This window comes from Ammospiza nelsoni, chromosome 28 (genome assembly GCF_027579445.1).
Source record: "Ammospiza nelsoni isolate bAmmNel1 chromosome 28, bAmmNel1.pri, whole genome shotgun sequence".
In the NCBI taxonomy this organism is placed as follows: Eukaryota; Metazoa; Chordata; class Aves; order Passeriformes; family Passerellidae; genus Ammospiza; species Ammospiza nelsoni.
Window position 1 is genome coordinate 1,389,805 of NC_080660.1, and position 22,971 is coordinate 1,412,775.

At 47.7% G+C, this 22,971-nt stretch overlaps 2 protein-coding genes and 1 long non-coding RNA gene across 5 annotated transcripts; all 3 read left to right on the forward strand.

Moving 5' to 3' along the window:
* The first annotated feature begins 2,264 nt into the window (after positions 1-2,264).
* HJV (hemojuvelin BMP co-receptor) lies at positions 2,265-7,690 on the forward strand. 2 transcript variants are annotated; one of them, XM_059490314.1, is made up of 4 exons: positions 2,265-2,469; positions 3,089-3,250; positions 4,488-4,993; positions 5,707-7,690. In XM_059490314.1, exons 2-4 carry the CDS (start codon positions 3,151-3,153, stop codon positions 6,334-6,336), a joined length of 1,236 nt encoding a protein of 411 aa, XP_059346297.1. In that variant the 5' UTR covers positions 2,265-2,469; positions 3,089-3,150; the 3' UTR covers positions 6,337-7,690. The 2 variants fall into 2 exon arrangements, with proteins under 2 accessions (XP_059346297.1, XP_059346298.1); XM_059490315.1 differs by lacking the exons at positions 2,265-2,469; positions 3,089-3,250 and adding an exon at positions 4,310-4,406.
* A 4,074-nt stretch (positions 7,691-11,764) lies between these two features.
* On the forward strand, positions 11,765-15,027 carry LOC132085062 (uncharacterized). Its single transcript, XR_009420136.1, has 2 exons — positions 11,765-11,907; positions 14,046-15,027. It is a non-coding gene; the product is annotated as an uncharacterized LOC132085062 (long non-coding RNA).
* A 1,274-nt stretch (positions 15,028-16,301) lies between these two features.
* TXNIP (thioredoxin interacting protein) lies at positions 16,302-19,467 on the forward strand. Of its 2 annotated transcripts, XM_059490308.1 has the most exons (8): positions 16,303-16,714; positions 17,266-17,338; positions 17,450-17,597; positions 17,886-17,988; positions 18,076-18,332; positions 18,422-18,578; positions 18,675-18,823; positions 18,905-19,467. In XM_059490308.1, exons 1-8 carry the CDS (start codon positions 16,465-16,467, stop codon positions 18,959-18,961), a joined length of 1,194 nt encoding a protein of 397 aa, XP_059346291.1. In that variant the 5' UTR covers positions 16,303-16,464; the 3' UTR covers positions 18,962-19,467. The 2 variants fall into 2 exon arrangements, with proteins under 2 accessions (XP_059346290.1, XP_059346291.1); XM_059490307.1 differs by having other exon boundaries at positions 16,302-16,714; positions 18,675-19,467.
* Positions 19,468-22,971: the final 3,504 nt, after the last annotated feature.

A 22,971-nucleotide genomic window follows, 5' to 3' on the forward strand; every position in this document is an offset into this window, starting at 1 on the left:
TCCTAATTTCATCCTGATTTTTCCCAGATCATCCTGATTTTTCCCACTTTATCCTTAATTTTCCTACTTTTATCGTGATTTTTCCATATTCATCCCTATTTTTCCATATCCACCCCTATTTTCCAGCGCCACCCTCGTATTTTCCAGATTCACTCTCATTTTTTATTTCTCCCAATTTTTTTACTAATTTCATCCTGATTTTTCCGAGGTCATCCTGATTTTCCCGGTTCATCCTGACTTTCCTACTTTTATCCTGATTTTTCCATATTCACCCCTATTTTCCAGCACCGCCCTCATATTTTCCAGATTCACTCTCATTTTTTATTTCTCCTCATTTTTCCAGGTACACCCTTATTCTTTTCCTGTTTCACCCTGATTTTTCCCAGATCATCCTTAATTTTCCAGGTTCACCCTCTTTTTCCAAGTTTGCCCTTATGAGATTCCCTAAAAACTAAAAGAATGGGGATCTTCTCTTATTTCTTCTTCCTTTTTTCTTGGTTTCTATGTCAAGCACCTTGGTAGGAAATCCTTTCAGGGGTGAACATGGATCTCAGACTTCTCTGTGGCTCACAGAAATCGCTTTAAAACCTCTCCCACACCTGGAGAACCCTCAGGACGGGCAGCTCTGAGGGATTCCATACCCACCTCACCCATTTCTCCGTGTGTGCTTGGGAAATCTTGGCTCTCCCTTCCCCTCCCCACTGGAATTTGCCTTTTGGGATCCAAAATCCCCCCTGGCTATTTTTAAAGTGCTCTCGGAGCCCACTCAGCCCCTGCTCTCCCCTGTCAGAATTTTCAGCTGTTTTTTCCTCCCTCTGGGTGGCAACAGCCGGGATTCCCTCCTCATTCCCACCCTGACCAAGGACCAGGATTTTCCTCTGGATTTGGGGGGATTTGGTGGCATTTTCTGGGGTAAGGGGAGTGCTGGGATCCTTGGATGAGGTGTGGGGATGGAGGGATGGGATTTGTGCTTGGGATGGGATTTGTTTCCTTTATTTCTGAGGGATGGGATTTATTTCCTTTATTTCTGGAGGAATGAGATTATTTCCCTTATTTATGGAAGGATGGGATTTATTTCCTTGATTTCTGGAGGAATGGGATTTATTCACATTTTTTCTGGAGAAATGGGATTTATTTCCTCCCAAGCATGGCATGGAAGGAGAAGCGCATCCTTTGGGACTGATTGTGCATCCTGGAAAGAGGAGGCATCCACTCTTCCAGCTCTCTGGCAAACGCTGGTTCCCCCAAATTCTTCTCTTCCCACCCCAATCCCAGAGCCCTCCTGGGCTCAGCTGGGCGCCAGGATTTGCTCCCTGCAGGTGGAAAACAGCAGGAGCTTGGTTCGGGAGCCAGAAGGATTTCCTGGATTGTGTTCCCAAAGGGATTTGTGGGCAGTGGAATGCTCAGGGACCCAACTTCCCACCCCTGTCCTCTGAAATGGACCTGGAAAATCCCAGTTTGGACATTCCTGACCATTCCTGACCATTCCTTCTCCTTGCAGGGAGCAGCAGCTGCTTCCTGAAAGTGTAGGCAGATTTCAGGTGGGAATGGAGCTGAAAAATCCCAATTTGGACATTCCTGGCCATTCCTTCTCCTTTAAGGGGTTGGTGTAGCTGCATCCTGCAGGTATAGGTGGAATTTCACCTGGAAAATCCCAGTTTGGACATTCCTGACCATTCCTTCTCCTTGCAGGGAGCAGCAGCTGCTTCCTGAAAGTGTAGGCAGATTTCAGGTGGGAATGGAGCTGAAAAATCCCAATTTGGACATTCCTGGCCATTCCTTCTCCTTGCAGCAGGTGTAGGTGGGATTTCAGGAGTGCAGCCAGCATGGCCTGGCAGTCACTGACCCCTGGGGACATTGGCCACCAGCCCTGGGGACACTGGCCATCGATCCCTGGGGACATTGGCCAACTTTGGCCCGTGCCATGTTTGCCTTCAGGACCTGGCTGTGCCCCAGGAGACAAAACGCTGGAAAAGCGTTCCCTGGCAGAGACCATCCCCATTCCCTGCTGGACACGTCGCACAGGGAAAAGCTTTTCCACAGGGATTCACCCCCGGGCGGTGCCCACGGGAGCTTCCAAGGAGGAAATCCCAGTGAAGCTCCCACATTCCTTGGGTCTGGGGGCTCCCCAAACCTGGAGCTGCTGTGCCCCACCTGCTCCAGGCTCTGGCTGTTGTTCCAGGCTGGAGCAGAGCCCAGCTAAATTTAGAGGGATCGATTTCAGCCCCCGCCTCTGCCCCGCGGGGGGAAAGGACAGAGCAAAGGTGGCCGGGGACAAGGAGCCACGGGGGGATCCCTTCTCTGTGCCCTGAATTTGGGCTCCTGGGACCCCAAATTCATCCAGGAGCATGGAGGAGCCCAGGGGGGCTGGAATTCTCCCGGGTTATTCCACGGGTCTCTGTGGCTGTCACCTGGGGCAGAGCTGGTGACAAGGACGCGGGGAAGGAGCTCCTGAGGAGGCTGATCCAGGTGAGGGGGCAGTGGGAGAGCAGGAATGAGGGTCCCAGGGTGTGGTTGGCACCCAGGGGTGGCTCTGGTCCCACCTGTGGTGTCCCCAAAGTGAGGGTGGAGTGAAATGCTCAACGCCCACCCCTGTGAGGAAACGGCTCAAGAAAAACCGGGGTGGGGGGTTTAGGTTGGATATCGGGGTGATAAAACTTCAGGGGGATGAAATTTCCTCATGGAAAGGGTGGTCAGGGTGTGGCAAAGTGGAGTCACATCCCTGGAGGTGTGGATGTGCCACCTGGGGACAAGTGGTGGCCTTGGAAGTGCTGGGTTGGACTTGCTCCTGTGGTCCATGGGGTGCTTGGAGGAATCTTGGGGTACCTGAGGAATATGAAAGAATCTTGTGGTCCAAGGGATGCCTGGAGGGATCTTGGGGTACCTGGAGGAATCTTGTGGTCCATGGGGTGCTTGGAGGAATCTTGGGGTACCTGGAGGAACCTCGGGATACCTGGGGAATCTGAAGGAATCTTGTGGTCCATGGGGCACCTGGAGGAATCTTGCTGGCTTTGGCTCCACCTGAGTTTTCCATTGCTCAAATGGTGTTTAAAAGGTCCCATCTCTCCAATCCCACCTTTGGTTTCAGGGGAGCTGCTGAATGAAGCCGGGAGCTGCTGGTGGGTGAGAGACCCCCCAAGTTCTGCATGGATGGGAATGGGGAGAGCTGCCCACAGTAGGAGCCCAGGGCAGCTGGAAAACTCCGGCCTCTTCCTCCGAGCCTTCCTGCTCCTCTTCCTCCTCAGGCATGGTAAGGATCAGCATGGGCAGGGTTGTTCTCTGTAAAAATCAGGAGAAAAAACGCTTCCAGGAGGAATCTCCATGAGAATCTTCAGCTGGATGGTGGGGGGAATGTTGTGGTTTAGTTTGGTGGGTTGTAGGTGTGAGTTGTTGGTGGTTTTTTGAGTGTTTAGTTTAGAGTAGGTTTAAATAGGTTTAAGGAAAAGGGAAAAAACCCCTACAGTTCAGGGATTTTTTTTAATTTTAAAACAAATGAGAGTTCTGTCTCGTGGTCTGTTTATTTGCAGATTCAGTTCAGATGAAATGTCATATAGTGTAATATAATATAGAATAATAGTATAATAAATTAATAATAAAACTAATAATTACAATAGTATAATAGTATTAATAACAGTATAATAAATTAATAATAAAAAAAGAAAGGAAGGTGCAGTCTTCCTCTGAAGATCCAGTGGAAGGAGAGGCAGCTGCTGTTCCTCTGGGAAATCCAGTGGAGAAGCCGTGCTGGTGTTCCAGAATCTCCAGATTATATCCGGGTAGGAATGCTTGGCTCCTCCCTCTGGGCAGAGCCCTGCTGGTGTTCCAGAACCTCCAGACTGTTGAATTTGCAGGCAACTCTGACATGGGAAGAGAGGAGAATCTTGACTCCATGTTTCAGAAGGCTGATTTATTTTATGACATATATATTGTATTAAAATTGTACTAAAAGAATAGAAGAAAGGATTTCATCAGAAGGCTTGAAAGGAATAAAAAGGAATGGAATGATAACAAAATCTTGTAACTACCAGAGAGTCCGAGACAGCTGGACTGTGATTGGCCATTAATTAAAAACAACCCCATGAGACCAATCAAAGATGCACCTGTTGCATTTTACAGCAGCAGATAATTATTGTATACATTTCATTTCTGAGGCTTCTCAGCTTCTAAAGAGAAAAAGATCTTAACAAAAGGATTTTTTCAGAAAATATCATGGTGACGATAGATATATATATCATAAAATAATAAATCAGCCTGCTGAAACATGGAGTCAAGATTCTCATCTCTTCCCATGTTGGGATTGCCGGCAAATTCCACATTTGGTGAACCCCGAGTGAGGAACATTACCACAATTGTGGAAGAGATAACGAACACCGCCCACTTGACAAAAGCCAACGGCCACTCAGACGGTAACAGAACACATCTCACCTCGAAATCTGGAACAGAGGAGGACAAGCTGCCCTTTCCTCACCCCATCTTTTCTCTCTCAGTCTCTTCCCAGTGCAAGATCCTCCGCTGCAACTCGGAGTACGTGGCGGCCACGCTCCACCTGCGCGGCCCCGAGCGCGGCGCCGCCTTCTGCACCGCGCTGCGCTCCTACTCGCTGTGCACCCGCCGCACCGCGCGCACCTGCCGCGGCGACCTGGCCTTCCACTCGGCCGTGCACGGCATCGAGGACCTCATGATCCAGAACAACTGCTCCAAGGAAGGCCCCACGGCCCCACCGCGGCCCCGGCCCGCGGCGCCCAACGCCGCGCACGGCTTCGAGTCGCTCGATATCTGCGATTACGAGAGGAGTTTCCTCTACAAGCACGGCCGGCCCCCCGGTTTCCAGCACTGCGCTGCTTTTGGGGACCCCCACATCCGAACCTTTCATGATGATTTCCACACGTGCCGCGTGGAGGGCTCCTGGCCGCTCTTGGACAATGATTATCTGTTTGTGCAAGCCACCAGCTCGCCGGTGGCCAAGGGGTCCAACGCGACGGTCACCAGCAAGGTGAGGTTAGCGCGTAGGATGGGGGGCAAATCCAGGGTCAGGGTATCTCCTGTGCTTCCCAAAATCCTTGGAAACCCTTCAGACCCGGGGGGGGATGAGGAAGGAGGGAAAACAGTGGTGAAGGTTGTTGAGGGGACCCTCAAATACTCCTGCTGCTGTCAGCTGATTGTGTGGTGCATGGGGTGCCTGGAGGAATCCTGGGGTACCTGGAGGAATCTCCTGGTCCAAGGGGTGCCTGGAGGAATCTTGGGGTACCTGGAGGAATTTTGTGGTCCATTGGGTACCTGGAGAAACCTTGTGGTCCATGGTGTACCTAAAGGAATTCTGTGATCCATGGGGTGCCTGGAGGAATCTTGGAGTGCCTGGAGGAATCTTGTGGTCCATGAGGAATCTGAAGGAATCTTGTGGTCCATGAGGTACTCAAAGGAATCTTGTGGTCCATGGGATACCTGGAGGAATCTTGGGGTGCCTGGAGGAATTTTGTGCTCCATGAGGTGCCTGGAAGAATCTTGCTGGGTTTGGCCCCACCTGAGTTTTCCATTGCTCAAAAGGTGTTTAAAAAAGAAGGAAATATTGTAGATATCCCCAAAGGATGTAGCGGGGATGGTTTGAGGATGGATAAGTGAGGTGAGACCTCCATCCTGAGATACCCCCAACCCCTGTGATGGAACCACACCCAACACACTCACCCCCTCCTACCCCACTCCCCACAGCTCACCATCATCTTCAAGAACATGAAGGAATGCATTGACCAGAAGGTCTACCAGGCCGAGCTGGACAACGTCCCCGCAGCCTTCCAGGACGGCTCCGTCGACGGCGGCGCGCGTCCCGGCGGGAGCAGCCTGTCCATCCGCGAGCTCAGCCCCGGCCGGCACGTGGAGATCCGCGCCGGCTACATCGGCACCACCATCGCCGTGCGCCAGGCCGGCCGCCAGCTCTCCTTCTCCATCCGCGCCGCCGAGGAGGTGGCCAGGGCCTTCACAGAGGAGCAGGACCTGCAGCTCTGCGTGGGCGGCTGCCCCCACAGCCAGCGCATGTCCCGCAGCCCCCGCGGGCGCGGCCGCGTCCCCGCCGAGACGGCGCGGGCGCTGTGCCGGGAGATGCTGCCCGTGGAGGATGTCTACTTCCAGTCGTGCGTCTTCGACGTGGTCACCTCTGGGGATGCCAACTTCACCATGGCGGCGCACGGGGCGCTGGAGGATGCCCGGCTCTTCCTGCCCGATGCTGAGAAGCTCCACATCTTCCAGGCTGGGGGAGGCTGCCAGCTCAGCTCTCCATCTTTTCTGCTCCTCATCCTCCTCCTCCTCCCGTGTGGATTTTGGGCTGGTTTGTTGCACTTTTAAGCCCTGCTTGCTCTGTAGGGAACTTGTGAGAGCTGCTGGCTCCACCTTGAAGGTTCCTCACCTCAGAGACCCAAGAGAGGGAAGGGGTGAACCCCTGGTTTGCACCCCTGGTCTCGCATGGATGGTGCAGCTGCTCCCAGCTCTTCTCCTGAAGCAGTTCCAAATTTTTCTGCTCCATTCTGACACGTTCCTTCCCCTGCCCTGAAGGCAGTTCCAGTTTTTTTCCGTTCCATTCTGACACGCTCCTTTTCCCCTGAGGATGTGGCATTGTGGTGCATCAAAGAAAAATAAATCCCCAGGGTTAGAAACCTCTCTGAGCCTTTCCATAAATCACTTCCCACCTTTCTCCCTGTGTTAATCCAGCAGAATTCCACTCAGGAACCTCACAGATCCAGAAATAACGAACTCAAAGCCCAAAGCCCAATTTTTAGCAGTAAAAAAAAAATTTAATGGATTTGGGACCTTTCACTCAGCTGCTCCCAAAGCAGAGCAAGGCCACAAATAATTTTGGGGAGCGTTGTGACCAAGAGGGAGACTTTTGAGTAGAAATCAGTCGGTTTCGTCCATGTTTCCTCTTCCAGGATAAATAACAAGCAGATCTCCAGCAGTGGGAGCTGTGGAGCTTGAGATCTCCCATATCCCAGGCCGCTGTTGCTATTTTTCCTTGTTTTCTTGGCACCTGTTGCGGACTCAATTTAGCCGGGATCTGGGCTTGGGGATCGGTGTCAGGTTTTAGGGAGGACAAAATTCCCTTGGGAATTCCCTCCCTTGGGCCCAGGTTCTCTGTTGCTGCTCAAGTCCAACCCAAACTGGAGCTTTTGCTTGGAAAAACAGGATTCCTGACGGCAGAGCCAGCTGGGCACACAGAGGGGCAGGGTATTGCCCTGTGGAAGGTGCAGGACTGCAGAGGGGAGGGCAAATTTCCCATATTTCAGAGGATTTCAGTAAAGCAGATGGAGCTCTACAGGAGAAATCATTTCCTTAGCGAAGACTTTCCTTTATTTTTAATAAAGTGTTAAAAACTTGGCCATCCCTGTCGCACAGAATTGCAGGAAGGGCTTGTGGACGTGGGGGAAAAGGGAATTTCCGCCCCTCCAGGCACGGAGGCTCCATCAAGGGAGGTTCTACAACTCAAGTTTCAATACATCAACGGGATTTTCTCTCTCTTTACTCTTTTGTGCCAAGAGCACAAAGAACGCACAGGAAATAATTTCATGGATACCACGGTGAGTTCCCCCTCGGATGGGTGCTCAGAGCACACAGTGAGGAGCAGGAGATCTGCTCCATGTTTTTTATTTTTTATTCTGCTCCTGGTAATCCCTGATGGGTTTGACATTAAAGGGTTTATTTTTGAGTCCCCATTTCCTGTCATCTGTCCCTTCATGTCTTTGGGCAGCAGTGGCAGATGAGGATAAGAATATCTCCTTCCTGCCCTGCTCCCGTGGCTCCAGAGCTTTGGGTGGATGGAGAGGAAAGCCAGCTGCTTCCCGATGTCTCCTTTTGGGAAGAAAATCATCTGGGCAGGGATTAAACCCTCTGGAGGGGATAAAATCCTCCGTGGGGAGAATGTTTTCCATGGGGATGAAACCTCTGTAGGGACGAAACCCTCAGGAGAAGCGTTGGTGGTGCTGGAGCTCCTGGTGGAAATGGGATGGGTTTGATGGTGCAGAACTTAATTGTCCTTTAGTTGTTGGCCTGTGGAGCCACTCAACAAGAATTCCATGGGGAAAGGAGGGTTCCCAGTGGAACCAGACCTTCCCTCCTCCTGAACAGCCAGGAACCTGCACCACCCGGACTGGGCCTGGAGCTTCCCTTGCCAACCCTTTCTCAGGAGCCACCTCTGAAGTTTAGAGAGCAGCTCCCAAACTGAAAATGTCCAGGAATTCTGATTTGGAGAGCTCTGGTTTCAGATTTGAGGCTCAGCAGCTCCACCCAACCCAGAGTTACACCAGGAGTGGCCCAACGTGGACAATTCTGACAACTGGGTTACAACGTGGAGAAGCTGTTTCTGATGAATTATGGACTCATTAAGGTTGGAGAAACTTCTGAGATCATTAATCATTAACTCTCTTGCAGCACTGCCAAGGCCACTCCTGACCCGTGACCCCAGGCACCACATCCACTTGTTTTTGAACGCATCCAGGACGGTTCCAACGTCTGACCTCCCTTCCCACCAACACAATTCCCAAAATATCCAACCCAAACCTTCTCCTGAGGCCTCCTCCTCACGGGAGACCACCCTGAAGCCCCTCAGCTCCAGCTGGGAGGTGAATTCCCCCGAGTGGGCTCTGCTGGAGTTGGATGGAGAGGCTGAGATGTTTTTGAGCAGGTGACATCAGCCAGGGAGGGGAAGGGTCGATCCAAAGTCCTTTGACGTCAGTGGAAACAATTTTGTTGACATCAACAACTCAGACTGGTGCCAACGTTCTGCTCCTGGCTGTGGGGTGGGGGAAGAGCCTGTCCCTGCCCCGGGGTGGCCCTGAGGAGGAGCAGGGTGGGGTAATTTGGGAATGGGACAGGACCACCCCATGGTTGGCACTTTTTCCCCATTTAGATGAACTCCTGCATTGGGTTTGAGATCCTGAATGGTGTCCAGAAGAGGTGGTGGCCCTGGGACACAGGGAGATGGTGGCCTGGGACAGATGGAGATGGTGGCCCTGATACAGAGGATGGATGGATGGATGGATGGATGGATGGATGGATGGATGGATGGATGGATGATGGATGGATGGATGGATGATGGATGGATGATGGATGGATGGATGGATGGATGGATGGATGGATGGATGATGGATGGATGGATGGACAGATGGATGCATGATGGATGGACAGATGGATGCATGATGGATGGATGGATGGATGGATGGATGGATGGATGGATGATGGATGGATGGATGGATGGATGATAGATGGATGGATGGATGATGGATGGATGATGGATGGATGGACGGATGATGGATGGATGGGCAGATGTGCAGATGGATGGATGGATGATGGATGGATGCATGATGAATGGATGATGGATGGATGGATGATGGATGGATGATGGATGGATGGACGGATGGATGGATGGATGGATGATGGATGGATGGATGGATGGATGGATGGATGGATGGATGATGGATGGATGATGGATGGATGGATGGATGGATGATGGATGGATGGATGGACGGATGATGGATGGATGGGCAGATGTGCAGATGGATGGATGATGGATGGATGGATGCATGATGAATGGATGATGGATGGATGGATGATGGATGGATGATGGATGGATGGATGGATGGATGGATGGATGGATGGATGGATGGATGATGGATGGATGGATGATGGATGGATGGATGGACAGATGTACAGATGGATGGATGGATGGATGGACGGGCGGATGGATGATGGATGGATGATCCTCTGCCATTCCCGGGAAAGCCTCTAGATGTCCACAGAACCCAGCACTGCGGCACAGTCAGAGCTCCAGAGTTACAGGATTTCCATCCTCACCCCAACCAACAAGGAATCACAGAATTCCAGAATTCCAGAATTCCTTCCAGGTTGGTTCTGGCTGGAACAGACCTTCAAGATCATTTTCCTCAAGGCAGGGACACCTTCCGGACACCAGATGGCTCCAAGCCACCTTTCTCTTCCCTGACCTTGACACTCCCAGCTCGGAGCAGTTTCTGCTGCTGAAAAGGAGGAAAATTTCCCATTTTTTTGCTGTCTGAGGGGCTCCAGGGGCTCTGCCCCTCTCTGATGTCACTGTCCCTGCCAGAGAAGGTGACAAACAGGGGACTTTGCACTCCCAAAATCTGAATTCCTCCCTGTCTATGGACGGCTGAGCTCTTCTGGAACCTTCTGTCCCCCTCCCTGCTCCAAAAAACACCCTCAGGGCAGAGAACAGGGGAGGAAATCCCACCTGGATGCAGAATTTCCACACCCCAGTCTGCAGTGGGAGCTGGAAAAATGGGATTTGACAGGAAAAAATCCTCCTGTGCAAGCCCTGAGGGAAGGGGAAAAGGGATCCTGATCCCTGACCCTGCAGAATCTCAAATATGGGGGTCAAAATCCTCTGCTGAGGACAAAACAGCAAAAAAAAGGATTTTTTTAAACTTTTTTTTTTTTTTTTTTTTTTTTTTACTTAGAATTTGGGCAATTGAGAGGTGTTTTAAAAATGTTGATTTTATTTTTAGTGTGATGAGAAGGGTGAGACAATAATTAGATCTTAAAAAGAAATGTTATAGAAATAGAGAAATGTTAAAAATAATAAATGGAATAGAAGTAAATGTTATAAAAATAGAAATGAATGTTATAAAAATAGAAATAAATGTTATAAAATTAGAAATTAATGTTATAAAATAATAGAAATAAATGTTACCAAAATAGATGTTATAATTTATGTTATTACAATTAGAAGTTAACTATTTTTAATTATAATATGTTATAAATGGGTTTTGTTTTATTAGTTGTTGTTACACTATGTTGTAAATGCTTTAAAGCTAATAATTTAAAATTACTCTTAGTGGGGTTTATTATAATGTATTTTTAAAGATCTATTTTTTTAAAGTATTATAGTGTATTTTTATAGTTCTATTTTTTAAAAGTATCTAAACTTCTTTTCAGTTCAATTCTTTCCTTAACAACGTTCATTTTATTTTATGGTATTTCGAAGTCAGTATTTCTCATTTTCAGGTTTCTGCATGTCAGTTTTCTGCAAGGCTTTGGGTTTATTCTTGGGCTATAAATTTATTTCCCACTATATATACAAATAGATAAATAGATAAATAGATAAATAGATAAATATTTTAGATAAATAGATAAATATAGAAATATATAAATATAGAAATGTATAAATATATAAATATAAATATAAATATAAAGTGTATATATATAAAGTATATATATAAAGTGTGTGTATATATATACACATATACATACTTTTTATATATATACTTTGTATATATACTTTATATATAATAATTATAAGAATATATATATATAATATATATAATAATTATAAGAAATAAAATATATTATAATATATAAATATACATTATAGAATACATTATATAATATATAACATAATATATAATATATATAATGAAAATAATAAATTAAAGAAATATAAATATAATGCATAAATATAGTATATATTTGATATATTTATATATAATATAAAATATATTCATATATTTATATTATATTTGTATATATTATATATTATATATTATATATTATATATTATATATTATATATTATATATTATATATTGTATATTGTATATTGTATATTGTATATTGTATATTGTATATTGTATATTATATATTTATTATTTATTATTCATTATTGTGGGACAAGCAGCTGCTTTCCAGGAGCCAACCCAGTTCCAGAGTCCTTTTTTTTTCCCCAGCTGGGCTTCGTTCCCAGTGTTCCCCGTGCACAAACAAGCAGAGGAAATGCTTTTTCCACCCCAGCTCCCAGCTGCACACTCTGTCCCCTGCTCCAACCACTCTGGATCCCTCCCTGCTCCTCTCTGCCCCCCTTTCCCAGTCTGGAACATGCTGGAAGGGACCATATAAGGTGAGAAAAATGGAATAAACATCCCAGAGAAGCTGCAGGGCCGCAAGAATCCTCCTCTCTCCAACCGATCCCGACGAAATTCTGCTTTTTTTTTATAGCAAGGACAAAGGCCAGGCTGCCCCAGGAGCTCCTGGCAACCAACCCTGATAACCTGGCGCAGAAAAAAGCACAGGATCTTATCAGCAGCAGAAAAAAAAAAAAAAAAACACGGATCTTATCAGCACCAGAGGGCTGTGCTGGCAAAAACAAGTCTGAGCCGTGCCCAATTCCTTCCCCTGGCTGAGTCACCCCAGGGTTCATTTTCTGCCCCTGTGGCTTTGGAAGTGGGTTATTCCCAGGCTGAGTGACTCACAGTGGCCTGGAATTCTCTTTTCTCTACTTAAAAGCTGCAGGAAAAATTATGGATCCTGTCATTCTGCCCATCCATCCACCTGGGGAACCTCTGAGCCCATGGGAGGGGTGTTGAAGAGTTAAATAAAATTTTAGTGGGAGCACGAGGTTGTCCCTGCCCTGGTGATTCCTCTCCTGGTTTTCTTGGTTGTCCCTGCCCCGATTTACTTGATTTCCCTCTCCTGATTTTCTGGGGTCTGATATTGAGAAAATTGGTTTTTTACCGAGTGAAAATCCTGATCCCCTACCCCAGATCCATTCAGATTTCCTGGAATGCTTTTTTCCCTATTTAGGAGCTCCAGGAAAAATTATGGATTCTGCTATTCTGCCCATCCATCCACCTGGGGAACCTCTGAGCCCATGGGATGGGGATAAATGCCTTAAATAACATTTTAGTGCCTTAAATTTAATGCTGGCAGGAGGTAGTCCATGCCCAGAACTGCTGGGGATTCCTCTCCTGATTTTCTTGGTTTTGAAGGAGATTTGATATTGGGAAAATTGGCTTTTTACAAGTAACAGCTTGGAGGGAAGTGAATGCTTTAAATAAAATTTTAGTGGGAGCAGGAGGTTGTCCCTGCCCTGGGCGATTCCTCTCCTGGTTTTCTTGGTTTTGGTATTGGAAAATTGGCTTTTCCCCAGTGACAAATCCCAACCCTCCTCCAAATCCATGCAGGATTCCTGGAGCAATCCTGGCCCTCGAGGGAATTGCCCGGCATGGAGGGCAGGGGGGGAAAGGGCAGCGCTGACTGACGGGGCTGGGGGAGCTCGGGGAGGATTTTTGGGATGTGGAACGTGCTTGGCATCACTTCACTGACGAGCTCCCTGGCCCTTTGGCTCTGCTGGAATGTGTCTGAGGGGATGGGAGCTGGAGAGGGAGAGCATAAACAGGGGCAGAGATCTGAGGGCTCAAATATCCCCTGGCAGGGAAGGCTGGAAAAAGCTCCCCACCTTTCACCAAATTATTATTATAATTATAAATCTCTAAATATTTATATTTTAATTATAAAACTTTGTATATTTATATTATAAAAAGAAATTATTGTTACATAATATAGAAATATATATTATAGAAATATATAAAGTATAAATATAGACATCTATTATATAAATATAAAAATATAATAATATAATATAATATAATATAATATAATAATATATAATATAATATAATATAATATAATATAATATAATATAATATAATATAATATAATATAATATAATATAATATAATACAATATAATACAATACAATATAATACAATACAATATAATATAATATAATATAATATAATATAATATAATATAATATAATATAATATAATATAATATAATATAATATAATATAATATAATATAATATAATATAATATAATAATATTGTATATAATTAATACATATTGATATACTATATGTATTCTATCAATGTATTAATCTATTATATTAATATATCAATATATTAATACATTGTACCACTATATTAATATATTTAAAATATATGAATAGTATTATATAAATAGATAAATAGATAAACAAATAATATAAATATATATTCACATTTCAAATATAAATGAATACAGATAAATGTAAACATATAATATATAAACATATAGTATAGAAAGAAATATATACACATATAATAGAAATACATTCTTTATATTTATATATTTATATATTTATATAAGTTATAATTATAATTTAATTATAATTATAAATCCCTAATTCTCCACGAACCCGTCATTTTTTTTCCTAGTGGGAGACAACAGGGACCAGAGGAAAAAAAGCTGAATTTCCTCCACTGTGCACCAAGCAAGGAATAATTAATTCCCTCTCAAGGTGGAATTGTGTCCTGTGGCTTGGCAGGAGGGCAGTTTATGCCCCGGGCTTTATCCGGAGCTTTATCGGTTTATACGATCAGGTGTGAATTAACTCCGGGGGGAAGAAGGGCAGGAAAAGCGCCAGGAACAGCGGGACAAACAACCCTGAAGGACAACTCCCAACAAAAACAACAGAAACCCCAACAAAACCTCCCTGGAAATGGCTGCCACTCCTATTTCCACTGCTGGCTCGCCCCATGGACATTGTTCTCCTTCCTGAGCTGCGAGAGGACCAAAACTGGGCAAAAAAAATAAAGAGGAAAAGAGGAAATTGTTGTCGTGGAGCAATGCTCAATGTGAAATTCTGATTTACTGCTCAAATCCCTGCTGGAAAACAGGGCCAGGGCTCCATGGACATTGTTCTTCTTCCTCTGCATTTTCCTGAGGTGGGAAAGCACCAAAAACTGGGGGAAAAGATCAAAATTCCTGTCCTAGAGTGAGCAATGTTCTTGGGAGAGAATTGTGATGGTTTCTCAGAAACCAAAGTCTCCTTTGGAGGGGTTGGGAAGGAGGAGAAATTCTGTTTTACTGCTCAAAACAGGGCCAGGGCCCCATGGACATTGCTCTCCTCTTTCCTCCGCGTTTTCCTGAGGTGGGAAAGCGCCAAAAACTGGGGGGAAAAAAGAGGAAAAAGAGAAAAATCTTGTCCTGGAGTGAGCAATGCTGATGTGGGGAGAGAAATTTGATATTTTCTGGGAAACGAGTCTCATTTGGAGGGGTTGGAAAGGAGGAGAAATTCTGTTTTACTGCTCAAAACAGGGCCAGGGCTCCATGGACATTGTTCTCCTCCTTCCTTTGAATTTTCCTGAGGTGGGAAAGCACCAAAAACTGGGGGGAAATAAAAGCGAAAAAAGCAAATTCTTGTCCTGGAGTGAGCAATGCTGATGTGGGGAGGGAAATCTGATAGTTTCTCAGAAATTAGTCTCTTTTGGAGGGGTTGGAAAGAAGGAGAAATTCTGTTTTAGTGCTCAAATCTCTGCTGGAAAACAGGGCCAGGGGTTATGGAATTGATTTGAGTGTTTGCTGCAGCTTGGGTCGATGTTTGTGAAGGATATTTTGGGGGAAAAGTGTCCCCAAGCTGAGTGGGAAGCAAAAAACATTCCCAGAAATACACCAGGAACAGGGAGGGAAGCCCAACTTCAAATTCCCCAAATTTGGGAACCCCAAATTTGATGCTGAACCCCTAAACTCAGCCTTATTTACCCCAAATAACAGAGGGGAGTGTGTGCAGGGGGGGGGTGAAAATACCACTGAGGTGGTGGGAACAGTCCCCAAAATACACCAGAAGGAGGAAAAAATACACCAGAAGGAGGGAGGGAACCCCCAAATTCAGGTTTTTATGCTGAACCCCCAAATTCACCCTTATTTACCCCAAATAATGAGGGGGGAATGTGTGCAGGGGGGGTGTGAAAACACCACCCAAGGCGACGAGGGAACCCCTCAGAAGCAGCTGAAGGATTCCAGGGGATGGAAGCAGCAGAAAAGGGAAAATCCTGCCCAGATGAGTCACCCCAGTTTCATCCGTACCCCAAATCCGCCCTAATTAACCCAAATTAATAGGGGAGAGTTCCCTGGGGGGGCTGAGGGAGGGCAATGGAGGCGCCCCCAGATTTCATTTCTCACACCCTGGGTTGGGGGTAGGATTCTGAGGAAGGAGGTGAACGCTCCCCACCCCTCAGGGCCCCTCAGGGCCGCTCCCAGTTCTCCCAGTACAACGCGGCCTGTCCCAAACTGGGAACAACACCCCCGTGCCCCCCCCACCCTGGGAACATGACATCGTGTTCCGCGCTCGCCATTGGCCAGAGCCGCCGCCCATCCTCGCCCCCCATTGGTCCTCCGAGCTGTCACTCCACCCCCGTCCGTCCCGCCCCCGCTGAACACGCGCTGCTTTCCTTCACACGCTGTCCACGCTCCCCGGGCGCTGCTCTGATTGGTCAGTGCTGCCGTAAACAAGGCAGCGGCAGCCAATCAGCGCGCTGATCACGCGAGCAGCACGCCCGGCCACGCGCCCTCAGCGTGGCGGCCCCGGGAGCAACAGGCGCGGGCGGGGGTGGGCGGGGACCCCGAGCCTATAAAAGGTGGAGACAGCAGCGGCTCCCTCAGAGCGCTGAGGTCCCGGGGCAAGGAGCTCCTGTGGGAACTTCGCAGCGTCTCTCCCAACAAAGCCTTCGCTCCCTTTTTCCTTTTTTTTTTTTTTTTTTTTTTTTTTACCTCGGGCGGATTTTGTTGCCCTACAGGGATAAAACCCTGCAGCCTTTACTTGATCAAACCGTTCCTCCTCGTCCTACCCCAGCCATGGTGATGTTCAAGAAGGTGAAGAACTTCGCTGTGGCCTTCAGCGAGCCCGACAAGGTTTACTTCAGCGGGGACAAAGTGGCCGGGCGAGTGCTGGTGGAGGTGGCCGAGGTGACCCGTGTCACCGCCGTCAAGGTGCTGGCGTGTGGCGTGGCCAGGGTGACCTGGGCCAAGGGCCCGGCCCAGTGCCGGCAGGAGATGGAGTACCTGCGCTTCGAGGACGTGCTGGCCCTTGAGGAGCAGCCCACAGGTGAGGCCATGGGGCTGGAAAAGTGGTGAGGGTGGCTTTAAATATTGGTTTATAAACCCAACCCAATTTCGGGGTTGGGCACAAAAGGGATGTGGTGAGGCTGGATGGGGTAGGGGGTTTGGGAGGGCCACCCCTAAATCCCATTGGAGTTGCTTGATCACCAGCACAGCCTTAATGGTGTGCCTGGACTTTGGGAAAAATAACTAAATCTAGAAAAACGTAGTAACTTGGCCAAGCCAAGTCGAAGTTTGGGAGCTAAAGGACAAAATCAGAGCCTGGGGAGCTGCTGTGGTGTGTTCTGACTCCACGGGGGTTGGGAACACCGGTGGCACGGCCAGGGCCGGGCACAGGATCACACCCTGGGGCTGGAGCTGGGAGATAAAGGGGAAACTGGAGCTGGGGTGGAGCCAGCGGGACGCTCAGCTCTGCCCCGGGGTGTTGGTGAGGTGCAGGCAGAGAACACGGGGTTCCCGGGGTGTGGACAGGGGTTACCCAACACCCTCGGAGCTCAGGATCACCCTGATGATTTCCCTGCCCTTTTCCTCCTCCAGATGACGACGGCTCAGTCATCCTGAGACCCGGCAACAAGTACGAGTACAAATTCGGCTTCGAGCTGCCCCAGGGGTGAGTACGAGGCAGCGGCTGCCACTGGGGTTGAATCAGACTGGAATTAAACTGGAATCGAAGTGGAAAATCCGTATTTTGGCTCTGGAGTGACCCCCTGTTTGTCTCCAGGCCGCTGGGCACCACGTTCAAGGGCAAGTACGGCTCTGTGGATTACTGGGTGCAGGCGTCTCTGGAGCGCCCGTCCTGCCCCGCTCAGCTGATCAAGAAACGCTTCGAGGTGATGGATCCTGTGGATGTGAACACCCCAGAACTGCTGGTGAGCCCCTTTCCTCTCTCAGAGCTGGCGAGAAAAGCCCTTGGGGAGGGTCAACCCAAGCCCGTGGTGGCTTTAATCAGATCTGAGTGGGATTAAGGGTGGGATTAAGGAGGTGTGGATAATTCCAGAAACTGACACTGGGTGGGGCGTGTTGGGCGCTCCAGGGGAATTCGAGGCTCGGTTGCAAAAAGGAGGAAGGAAGAAAAGGAGGAAGGAAGAAAAGGAGGAAGGAAGGGTTGGAAGAACAAGATGGGGGCCAGTGTTTGACTGTTCCCTCTCTCCCCACAGTCTCCAGTTGCAGCCAAAAAGGAGAAGAAAGTGTCGTGCATGTTCATCCCCGATGGCCGCGTGTCTGTCAGCGCCCAGATCGACAGGAAAGGCTTCTGTGAGGGTGAGGATTGCTGGGAACGGGGAACTGCAGTGGGGGCACCTCGGGGAAACCCCAAACACCTTTAACAGTTGGTCATTCCCTTGGCAGGCGATGAGATCTGCATCAACGCCGACTTCGAGAACACCTGCTCGCGCATCGTGGTGCCCAAGGCCGCCATCGTGGCCAAGCACACCTACCTGGCCAACGGGCAGACCAAGGTGTTCTCCCAGAAACTCTCCTGCGTTCGTGGCAACCACATCATCTCGGGCACCTCCGAGTCGTGGCGGGGCAAAACCATCCGCGTGAGGAAGCTGAAGCCTTCCATCCTGGGCTGCAACATCCTCAGGGTGGAATACTTCCTGCAGGTGAGTGCTCATTTTCTTCGCTTCGGGTTTTTTGTCGCTCTGGGGTTTTGTGCTACGGATGTCTAAGTTTGGGGTTTTTTTTGTTTCAGATTTACGTCAGCGTTCCGGGCTCCAAGAAGATCATCCTGGAGCTGCCCCTGGTGATCGGGAGCCGCTCCGGCATCGGCAGCCGCAGCTCCAGCATGGCCAGTCAGACCAGTTCCGAGATGAGCTGGGTGGACCTGAACCTGCCCGACGCTCCCGAGGGTGAGCGGGGTGGGACGCCCGGGCTGGGGTGTGCGGAGCCCCTCTGTGATGTGATGTCCCAGCTGAGCTCACCGGCGTTTCCCTGCCTCTCCACAGCTCCCCCGTGCTACCTGGACATCGTGCCCGAGGATCACCGCCTGGAGAGCCCCACCACGCCCCTGCTGGACGATCCCGACGGCTTCGACAGCCCCATCTTCATGTACGCGCCCGAGTTCAAGTTCATGCCTCCCCCCACCTACACGGAGGTGAGCGCGGCGGCGGAGCCGGGAGCAGGTGGGGCCGATGGGCTCACCTGTGCGGGCTCCTCACCCTCCTGCCGCTCGCAGGTGGATCCCTGCGTGTCCAACAGCGCCCCCAACAACAACAACAACATCATCCAGTGAGCTCCACAGCCACACCCGGGCTCTGACTGCACAGCACATCTGGAAAAGGGAAAAAAATGTCACATTCCTGAGGAGCTGCTGCAAATTCCTGCACTTCCCGAGGGATTCCGCTCCCAGGAATTCCTGCTGTTCCCCACCTCGAACCCCGAGGGACAGAAAACCCCTCAGGGACCGCGGGGAGACAAAGCAGATCCAGCTGGGAGATCTCGGCTGGCGCGGTGCTCGTCCTGTCGTGACAGGGACAGGCAGGGAGTTGTGGTTTTTAATTAATTCCAGCTTCATTTCGTGGCTCTGGGCGCTCCCGCCGAGGGAGGAGGGGGCGCTGTGGCATCGTGAGTCCGTCCTGTCGCGACACAGAGTCGGTGTCACGACCTTTTGTACTCTGGTTTTGTACATAGTCTATCGGGGGGTGGGGTGGGAAGCACAAAAATGCAAATTTTGTACTTTTTTTCGCAGCCCCTGGGGGGCAAAGTTTGTAATAAAGTTGTAATAAATAAATGAAGTTATTCTGTCGTCTCCCTGTGTGTCTCGGGGCTGGGAGGATGGCAGGAACCCCCTTGGAATCAGGATAGAAATAAATTATTTTCTCAAATTTTGGTTTTTTTTTTTTTTTTTTTTTTGGGGGGGGGGGGGTTCTGCGAGCAGCCCTGGGGGAGTTCCCTGGTTTTTCCAGGAGAAAAAAAGCAAAAACGCTGAGCAAAAAAATGGTGCAAAGAAGGGAAACTGAGGCACGGAGAGATGGAAACAGGCACGAGTGGGGAAACTGAGGCAGGGGAGTATTCCTGCTTTTTTTTCTGGGGTTTTCCTGGTTTTTCCAGGGGGAAAAAAGCAAAAAAGCTGAGGAGAAAAAAGTAATAAAAGGAGGGAAACTGAGGCACAGAGAGATTGAAACAAGCTGGGGGTGCAGAGTGGGGAAACTGAGGCAGGAACTGCTTTTCCTTTTTTTTCTTTTTTTTTTTTTGTTTTTCTGAGAACAGCTCTGGGGTGGTTTCCTGTTCTTTTCAGGAGGAAAAAAAGCAAAAAAAGCAAAAAAAGCTGACCAAAAAAATAATGCAAAGAAGGGAAACTGAGGCAAAGAGAGATTAAAATTGGGGCGAGTGGGGAAACTGAGGCAGGAACTGCTTTCCCTGCTTTTTTTCTGCAGGGGGTTCTGGGGTTTTACTGATTTTTCCAGGGGGAAAAAAAGCAAAAAAAGCTGAGGAAAAAAAAAATAATAAAAGGAGGGAAACTGAGGCACAGAGATAATAACAGAGTGGGGAAACTGAGGCACAAACTGCTTTTCCGGCTTTTTTTTCTGGGGGGGTTTTGGAGTTTTCCTGGTTTTTCCAGGGGAAAAAAAAAAAAAAAAAAAAGGCAAAAAATCTGAGCAGAAAAAAAGTAATAAAAGGAGGGAAACTGAGGCACGGAGAGATTGGAAAACGGAGTGGGGAAACTGAGGCACAAACTGCTTTTCCTGCCTTTTTTCCTGGGGTTTTCCTTGTTTTTCCAGGGGAAAAAAAAGGCAAAAAATCTGAGCAGAAAAAAGTAATAAAAGGAGGGAAACTGAGGCACGGAGAGGTTGGAAAACAGAGTGGGGAAACTGAGGCACAAACTGCTTTTCCTGCCTTTTTTTCTGGGGGGGGATTTGGAGTTTTCCTGGTTTTTCTGGGGGAAAATAAAAAAAAAAAAAAAGGCAAAAAATCTGAGCAGAAAAAAGTAATAAAAGGAGGGAAACTGAGGCACGGAGAGGTTGGGAAACGGAGTGGGGAAACTGAGGCACAAACTGCTTTTCCTGCCTTTTTTCCTGGGGTTTTCCTTGTTTTTCCAGGGGAAAAAAAAAGGCAAAAAATCTGAGCAGAAAAAAGTAATAAAAGGAGGGAAACTGAGGCACGGAGAGATTGGGAAACGGAGCAGGGAAACTGAGGCACAAACTGCTTTTCCTGCCTTTTTTTCTGGGGTTTTCCTTGTTTTTCCAGGGGAAAAAAAAGGCAAAAAATCTGAGCAGAAAAAAGTAATAAAAGGAGGGAAACTGAGGCACGGAGAGATTGAAACAAGCTGGGGGTGCAGAGTGGGGAAACTGAGGCACAAACTGCTTTTCCTGCCTTTTTTTCTGGGGGGGGATTTGGAGTTTTCCTGGTTTTTCTGGGGGAAAATAAAAAAAAAAAAAGGCAAAAAATCTGAGCAGAAAAAAGTAATAAAAGGAGGGAAACTGAGGCACGGAGAGGCTGGGAAAGGGAGCGGGGAAACTGAGGCAGGCAGGGCAGCATTCCCGATTTTCCAGCCTTTTTTTCGGCCCTGCCGGAGCAGCGCCCCGGGCTCGGTTTTTGGGATGTGGGTGAAAGGTGCCGCTGTCCCAAAAACAAGGCCACGACCTTGGCTTGGCTCCCCACCCTCTCCCCCACTTGGAGCCCCCCCAAAATCCCTGGGCTGACCCCTCCTCCTCCCACCATTTTTATTTTTTGTTTTTTTTTATTTTTAGTGGAATTTGAGCCATTTTGGACAACGGCCAAGGAGGGAAAAGGTCACCCTGCCCTGGGCCTGATGGGCTGCGCTGAGGGAAAGGGGAGGCACCAAAAAACACAGAAACAGCGCCCAGAAAAACCCCAAAAAATTTAGGGAGAAACTCCCACAGCCCCCCCCAAAAATCTGGGAGACACCCCAGTCCCAGACTGGCCACCCCACCCCCTGAATTTGTTGATTTTCCCCCCTGAAAGATTGGATTTTTTTTTCCTCCAGGAATTGTTGATTTTCCCCTTAAAATTGTTCATTTTCCTCCCCTAAAACTGTTCGTTTTTCCCTTAAAATTGTTGATTTTCTCCCCGTAAAACTCTCGATTTTCCCCCCTGGAATTGTTGATTTTCCCCTCTAAAATTATTGGTTTTTCCCCCTTAAAATTGTTGATTTTCCCCCCGTAAAACTCTTGATTTTTCCCCCTGGAATTGTTGATTTTCCCCTCTAAAATTGTTGGTTTTCCCCCTTAAAATTGATGATTTTTCCCCCTTAAAATTGTTGAATTTCCCCCCTGGAATTGTTGATTTTCCCCTCTAAAATTGTTGGTTTTCCCCCTTAAAACTCTTGATTTTCCCCCCTGCAATTGTTGATTTTCCCCTCTAAAATTGTTGGTTTTCCCCCTTAAAATTGTTGATTTTTCCCCCTTGAAATTGTTGATTTTTCCCCCTTAAAATTGTTGATTTTCCCCCCGTAAAACTCTCGATTTTTCCCCCTGGAATTGTTGATTTTCCCCTCTAAAATTGTTGGTTTTCCCCCTTAAAATTGATGATTTTTCCCCCTTGAAATTGTTGATTTTTCCCCCTTGAAATTGTTGATTTTCCCCCCGTAAAACTCTCGATTTTTCCCCCTGCAATTGTTGATTTTCCCCTCTAAAATTATTTGTCTTCCCCCTTAAAATTGTTGATCCCCCCCCCCCCAATTTGTTGATTTTTCCCCCTTAAAATTGTTGATTTTCCCCCCGTAAAACTCTCGATTTTCCCCCCTGGAATTGTTGATTTTCCCCTCTAAAATTGTTGGTTTTCCCCCTTAAATTTGTTGATTTTTCCCCCTTGAAATTGTTGATTTTTCCCCCTTAAAATTGTTGATTTTCCCCCCATAAAACTCTTGATTTTTCCCCCTGCAATTGTTGATTTTCCCCTCTAAAATTGTTGGTTTTCCCCCTTAAAATTGTTGATTTTTTCCCCCTTGAAATTGTTGATTTCCCCCCTTAAAACTGTTGGTTTTCCCCCCTAAAATTGTTGATTTTTCTCTGCTGGAATTGTTGATTTTTTTTCCCCTGGAATTGTTCACTTTCCCCCCTGAATCTGTTGATTTTTTCCCCTACAACTATTGATTTTTCCCCCTGGAATTGTTGATTTTTTTTCCCCTGAAAATTGTTGATTTTCCCCCCCTAAAATTGCTGACTTTTCTCCCCTTGAAATTGTTGATTTTCCCCCCTCAAATTGTTGATTTTTCCCCCCCAAATTTTTCGATTTCCCCCCCATAAAATTGTTCATTTCCCCCCTAAAATTGTTGATTTT